Source organism: Phalacrocorax aristotelis, chromosome 1 (assembly GCF_949628215.1).
Source record: "Phalacrocorax aristotelis chromosome 1, bGulAri2.1, whole genome shotgun sequence".
In the NCBI taxonomy this organism is placed as follows: Eukaryota; Metazoa; Chordata; class Aves; order Suliformes; family Phalacrocoracidae; genus Phalacrocorax; species Phalacrocorax aristotelis.
The window spans coordinates 189,769,854-189,777,353 of NC_134276.1; the positions used below are offsets into that span (position 1 = coordinate 189,769,854).

The 7,500-nt window shown below is 40.9% G+C and overlaps 1 protein-coding gene across 12 annotated transcripts in view; it reads left to right on the forward strand.

Annotated features, from left to right (window-relative positions):
• FOXP2 (forkhead box P2) overlaps window positions 1-7,500 on the forward strand; it is a 440,819-nt gene that overhangs the window by 237,888 nt on the left and 195,431 nt on the right. For all 12 annotated transcript variants that reach the window (XM_075081092.1, XM_075081101.1, XM_075081089.1 and 9 more), the window contains one exon: window positions 5,150-5,327. In XM_075081092.1, coding sequence (XP_074937193.1) covers window positions 5,160-5,327 — 168 coding nt within the window. In that variant the 5' untranslated portion in view covers window positions 5,150-5,159. The remainder of the gene's footprint in view (window positions 1-5,149; window positions 5,328-7,500) is intronic.

Here is a 7,500-nt window from a genome sequence, read left to right on the forward strand (position 1 = left end):
TATTGTACAGTATTTCAATAGCCGTTGACCTAATTAGTGGTTTAATCATATTCATTTACTTACATATTTAAAAAAATATGCAGTGAAGTAATTTATGTTTCTGCTTAACTCCAGCTTTGAAAGCTAAATGTTTTAGATAAAGTGAAAAAAAACCCAAACCCTTCAAAAATATTCTCTTAGCTTGTCTAATTTTTTGTTCTCACACATTCAGCTATGTCCTTCATATTTGGCATTTTGATTTATTAGGCAATCTTAAGTATTAAAGACTTTTAACATACCAGCGCAAGACTTCAGATGCATTGTGCCTTGTGTCAATGATGAATTAATTCCAGCAGAGCACAAAAGTTACCATTATTTAAGCCTAGCTCCTCACCTCTGCTTTTACATCATAGGCCAGTTTCAAAAGGCTGAAGTTTAGGCTGTGTCTTAAAAACTGAAAGGAGGTGAGCGCGTGAGCCTGCTGGAGAACGTCAGCTTCATGGTGTTGAGCGCTGGGCGCCATAGGTCAGTCTTGCCTGTGGATCTACCAACATGGGCGCCATGACGCTGGGTCACGGCTCTGGGGGTGCTGCCTTTGTTCGGGGGGCTCACTCCGGAGCAGGCCAGGCAGCCCCGCTGCTTTCTGCAGGTGGTGGATTGTGACGGCTCCAGGGCGGAGGGGCGGCACGCAGGGCGCTCTCCGCTCCATGAGGGCACCCAGCCGCCGCCACTCGTGGGGGCACGCGCCCGAACTGGAGCCCAGATTCTCCTCCGCCTCAGCACGTGGGAAAGCGCCATCGAGGGGTACCCGGCAGCGCGGGGCGCGCTCCCGCGGCCCGCCGGGGGCGCGCCCGGGGAGCGGGAGAGGCACGGCCAGCATGCACCGGGGCGGGGCGGGGCGGCGGCACCGCGGCGCCCCCTGGCGGCAGCTCCGGCGTCGCGCAGCCGCTGCCGCCTCTCGGCGGGGCGGCGGCCCGGGGAAGGGACCGGCTCCGCCGCCGCCACCGGCCCGGGAGAGGCGGCCAGACCGACGGCCCCGCAGCCACCACCGGCCCCGCGCCCCGGGGCCTGGGCGCCAGCGGAACCTCTACCTGATGGGGCAAAACGAACCCCACGAGGCCGTCGTTCGGTACACCCTATCATAAAGTAAGGAGGTCTAATTGAGCTACGGCTCTATCCTGCTATTTGTACAAATAAAAGACCACGTCTTGATGCAAAATAAACACAAAAGCACTGTTGTGACTATAACAGGGAGTCATATACTAATTTATATAATAAGTGGTTGTGCACGCTTTATTCAAGATTATGGCTGCAAGAAATGGCATGAATTGCTGGGTGTGTTTAATGCTGGATTATAGCAATTTGAAACATGTCAAACACATGGCTAATGCCTCATGCTTCACTCATTCTTGCGTAAACCTGCATAGCCACCATCCATTATACCCTTGGTAACAACACAATTCTGCAAGTAAATATTGTTACACTAAGTAACCTTTCAATTCAAGTTGTTTAGGAAGAGAAAATGCAATCTTGTGCAGTCAGTTCCAGTGTCAGTTTAATGTTTCAAAAGGGAAGTGGTGTAGAGAATAAGTATCTGTACAGTGACTCGCCGGCTTAAAACACACACGCGTGCCCGTGTGCGCACGCGCGCGCGGAAGACGCGCGATTCACTGCAGGAGAGAAAAGTAAAACTGTAGCTTCTAACTTCACAGGGCTGGTATTTCTGTTTTGGTGCGGGTGATTGCCTGCATACCCTGGCAGAATTATACATCCGACCTGCAGTGCAGCCGCACGCTAAAATAATCTACAATTCCATTCTCTCTCGCAGAGAGCAGCAAATATTTTCCCTATAGCTTTGTTTAAAATTCCTGGTAGCAGAGCTTATATCTCACCTTTGGCAACAAGAGTTTGGGAATCGCAGCAGAAGTAGGTGCTGGTGAACGTGCGTGTCTGTGAATGTGGGTGCGTGTGTGCGTGCCTGTGTAGGCACGCTCATGACTGACAGTGAGTGTGACAGCAAAAGAAAAAGATAAGAATTAGGAACTGTGAATGTGTATAAATGTCTGTAAACAGGGACCTGTATATTTTTTTTCTTGTCCTATTTGAAATACTAAACTTTCAGCCTTAGTATCTGGCAGTCATTGTATTTCCTTTGTATTTATTTATGATTACTACGCTAACAACCCGCACTGCTGTTGTAAAAGCAAGAAAAGAAGTGCATTAGTTTGCTTTGTAAGGTGCTGCAGGTTCAAATTATTCTGCCACAAATAACTGAAATTACTTCTACATAGATATCAGAAACAGTTCTTGTTTAGATATTTTCAGTGCTTTAATTTGTGAGGGTTTATAGTTGACAGTACATACACACACACACACATGTATAGATGCGTGTGCATGCGTGTGTGTGTGGGGGTCTGTATGCAAGAGAAAAGAAGGGGGGAAAAAAAGGATTCTGTGCTCTTGCTTTTTCCAGCAGCCCTTTTTTAGGTGCCGGCAGTGAGAAGGGGGCTGTGGACAACCAACACAGAGCATTACTCAAGCCAAAGTTTCAGTATTGTTTTTAAAAATGCTCCTTTACAACAAGAAAAAACATTTTACTTTTAACACGAAATTCTAGGGACTCTTTCTTCTTTGTAGAAATGCTTCAGTATTTCTTCCACTTACAAATAAATTACCCTTTCTAGGATTGATACTCTATAGTTTCATTCTCTCTGTACACAGCTGTTGGGTCAGATTTGTTGTTTTCTATTGCCAGAGTAGTGTTACTGGTCATGTTATGTTAAAGCCGATTCTGCTGGCTCACAGACACTTTAACTTAAAATGCAGAGCCCGAACTACACTCTGGGGCTTTGCAAGGATACAAAATCCACAGGACATAAAACCCTTTGGTTAATATGAACTGGAAGATGTTTAACCCTTCTCTGCTAATTGTAATGAAAGAGTCAGAGAGATGTAAAAAGGGGGTGGGGGGGTGGATGATGTATTTATTTATTAAATTTCTGAGTGTTTTCTAATGTTTTGATTATCTAACATTTACACCCCTTTGCCCTTTTAATGCGCTTGGCTAAATGTACCACTGTTATTGTCTAACGTTCGAATTTGTAAAAGATGAACCTGTCTGTTGGTTAAATCTTTGTTTGACTAAAAGAGGATTAATGTTTGAATTTCACGAATTTCCAAATCCTTGTAATGATACAGTTGATGAAGTGTTTTAAATAGATTTCCACTCTGATATACATGTCTTTTTATTGAAAGTAAATATTGTAAAAATCGGAAGGGGCTGCCTGCTCCCACAGTTGTGGCATACTCGCATTAGAATTTTCATATAACTACTAAGGGCAATCAGACCCTTTTCTCTGAATATTTTAAACATTGTACATGTAAAATTTATGCCTAATTTGAATACTTATTAGCTGCCTAATCTCAGAAAAGAGTATTAGCTTTGTTTTTGCCTTGTAAAATTAATCACTGCGTGTATCACATTTTCCATTTCTATTATTTTTCTTCACTGATGTTCGTAAGAGTGTTTAAGAACGGCTGTTTGTTCATAAACACATCTGGCACTGCTGTTGTTTACCGGGCTATAGCAGCTGCCCTCCTTTATGTTAACTGTGTTCGTGTTTGGGTTTTTTGCATCCTGTTTATTTTTGACCAGACCATCTTTAAATGACTCATCTTTTACTAGTTTAACTTTCTTCACAGAATATACACTTTCACTTTATCTTGTGGGCGCTTGTTTGTGTTAATTCATACAGCATTTTGATTAATATCCCGAGCACGTAGTTGAAGTTGTAATGATCCTTTTCCTGCCTTTTTTTTTTTTTTTTTTTTCCCAGAGAAAGGCTATTGCTCATACTTTGCAAGGGAACAAATAACTAAGTTCAATAATTAGGTTAAGCAGCAAGCATTGTTTCTTTCCCCGAGTTTGCTTACACATCCCTCTCCCTTCAGAGGTGTCTTTTAAAGTCACAGCTCGGCCAGGTTGTTGTGGGGACTCTTTCAGTATGTCGGGAGTGAGGGTGAAGGAAAGTGAGGTCCATTCTGACCCTGCGGGAGCAGGAGAGGACTTTGGTGGCTCTGAGAAGAGACGTTGACCTTTCCATATTGCAGATACAAAATGCGCCTTGAAATTCTGGTTTGTAAGGGCACGTTGGTTCTTTATTTACTGCAAAGATTTCAACTGATCTTGGCAGGACATCTCATTGCTATCCTGAAAGTACAGTATATTTATGCAGTGAAAATGATAAAACATTTATTACTGTAGAGAAGGTAATATGCATAATTTATGCTGTTTTTAGCACAATCATTAGTGATATTCTTGATAGATTTTATTTCCAGCTTTCATATCTAATACATGCCTGGAAAATTAATTTTATATCTTTCATTTATTTGCCTATGTTAAAATTGAGTTTTAAGTCATCTTCAAGTGAACAGTTTGATTGCTGCTCATGCATAAGCTTAATTACTTCCCAGGAAGGACAGTATTAAATGTTTTAAATGTCAGAAAAATAAATGAATATCAGCCGTTTGATTAAAAAAATAGGCAATATCTGACGTGTTTGCAGCAGGAGCTTTTTCTTAAAATGCCTCCGAGGCAAAATTTTATTTAGTCACAAAAAAGGAGAAGCCCATTATACTATTTATCATTGGTTGATACCATATGATTTGTAACACCCTTACAAAATTTTAATTTTGTATGATTAGCTGTGCATCATTAAACAACAGCCTTGCATAAGATATGCTGTAAAATTCTGACAGAATCAAGATAGTGAATATTTTAAATAAGGCTGTATAGTCATCCATGGTTGTCAAAGCTAGATAATAGGAAATATAGAGCAGTGTGTGAAATCGTGCCTTCATTTAAACCGGTTTTATAGGTAGACTTTAAAATGTAGTCGTTCATAAATGCTATTGACCATGCTGCGTGCCTGGTGTGTTATTTTGGCCGTTAAATGTAAGCACACAACGATTGCTTATAGAAACCATAATTCCTGTGATTAGTATCTGTATGAAAGCAGAGTTTGCATCGCATTTCTTGGTAAACGGCTCCGCGAGGCTTTTTTCTTCTTCTAAAGATGCTGTCTGTGTAATTGGCAGAGAGGGACATCTTGATAATGGAAGTGTGAAGGTGTAACGCGTGTGTTAATTGATACTTCTTAATCACTTTTAGGTATTAAGTCATGATGCAGGAATCTGCGACAGAGACAATAAGCAACAGTTCAATGAATCAAAATGGAATGAGCACTCTAAGCAGCCAATTAGATGCTGGCAGCAGAGATGGAAGATCAAGTGGTGACACGAGCACTGAAGTAAGCACAGTAGAACTGCTGCATCTGCAACAACAGCAGGTAAGTTTGTTTTGCTTCCTGTTTGTTTTTAAACAAATAAAGGGCTGTTTTCCGACGGGCACCCTTCCGCAGACCCTCTGTGCGTGCTGAATGTGAAGTGTCGTGCAAGTGAAGAGCGTGGGGCGTTATTTGTTGTTGTTTTTGTGCATGTTAACGCTGAAACGCCGCGATCCTGTGTTCGTGGCGGCAACACCTTGCTGATACTGCTGCACACCGCCACACTCGCCTGGTGATTAAAATCCCATGGTGTATTTATAAAAGTTGTGCCGAAGCCTTGCAGTGCATGTTTTCAGAATCTGTTAGTTTACTGTGCAATTCGGTCGCGTAGGACGTGATGCAGAGCTTTCCACCAGAGGGCCACATTACTTGAGACTTCGCTTCCCTTGCGATGAATTGTTCCAAAGTCGGAGCTGGGGTGAAGGGACCAGAGTGACTTCTCACAATAAAGATGCTTTGCTGTCATAGGTGTAAATAAAAAATGCTGGTTAGTTCAGAACGACTGCAATAAAAAAGAGCATGTGCCTGTCTGTGCGTGCGTGAATGTAGTTTGGATGTGTGATTTTGAAAATATGGGAAAAGAGAGAAGCAGCTTTTCTATAGGTATGTTTCCAATCTCCCTTTTAAAACATGTTTTTACGTTTGTCTGTTTGTTTTGTCAGCGAGTTAATGGAGAACTGCTTTTATGTTTAAAACTGTAAAATTAAACCGTTGTCTGACTGCTGAGGCCATCTAATTATGAGATGCAATCAATTAATTTTTGTCACTGTAGGATTTCTTTTCCTTTTAAAACCTGCACAGACATAATTCCTTCTACTTTGTCTACCCTAAAGAGTTGCCTCCCCATCAGGGGATGCTGACTGTACTAATGCAGTGAAGCTCAAACTGTTTGTTTGGTAAACAGTTGGGGTCTGATTCCGCAGAGTGCCAGTACCTGCTCTGAACTCCTGAAAGTCATCAGTGTCTGGTCCTCTCATCTGCTGAGACCACTCAGCACCTCTGGAGTCCAAACCCTTAATTTGTAAATACTGAGGCGTTTCATTACCATGTCAGGTATTGCGTTAATGGCAGGAAGGTTGTCTCCCGTAAGATAAAATATTATAAAAATCCTGTTTTATAGAAACATGTTTTAACATGATAGATAAATTGCATGTGTACGGGCCTCTGAAATAACAGGTCATAATAGCTCTTAAAACTGAATCATTCTTAGTGCTGAATTCAGCAGTGTACACTAGCTACATTTATAGTTAAATATTTTAAATGGTGGCAGAAAATGTAGAATTAAATAGTTGTAGATTGAAATATGAGTAGTTGTTAAGGCTTAAATCTGTCCCTTGCTTCAAATTCAAGTGTATTCTGTTTTAACAACTGAGCACTTACAGTATTACAGTCTGAGGAAATACAGGTTTCAGTATCTTCATTAAGTTTTGAGCATGCTTACACCAATATATATACATATATGTATACTATTATCTATATGTGTACGCTGTGTGTATATACTGTTTTCATGTTAAATTATTTATGTGCACACACACACACATATATAAATTTAATATTGTTTTAGTTGAAAAGCATGCCGTCACCTTTGTTCAGGTGTTCAGATTATAAGAGCATTTTAAAATCTTTATTGAGAGAGAGTGTATTTAATTGGTGAAAATGTTTAGAAAACTAAATTTAAGTGAAAGACTTTAAAACACAAAAATACCAACAGAATAATGATGTGCCACTTACATGTTTCTCAAAGCAGCAGTCCTAGGCATTTGTAGACAATCTGTCCATACAGTCACAGATTCCAGTAGATAGCATTTGCAAAGACCACAGAGAATAACAACTGAAGATGAAAATATCCAGTTGAGTACTAATAACAGACAGGTTCTGAGGGGACAGGCTTAGAAGTGACAATCTTTTCTTCAAAACTGTGATTAGATCTTAAATAAGCAGGCAGGCAAAGTCAAACCATGGGTACAGTTAATAGGACTCAAGAGGCATTTTATGATAGGGTCTGCACCATAGGATTTAAATACAACTTGAGTTAGGAATATAAATCCTTCTATAAAATATGTTGATGTGAAACATAAACACTGGTAAACATGCAGTAGGATGTCCTTTAGATGATGGGCATAGCCTCATGCTACTTTTCTTCTTCTTTTTCCTATTTGGTTTTTTTTTTTCTGTT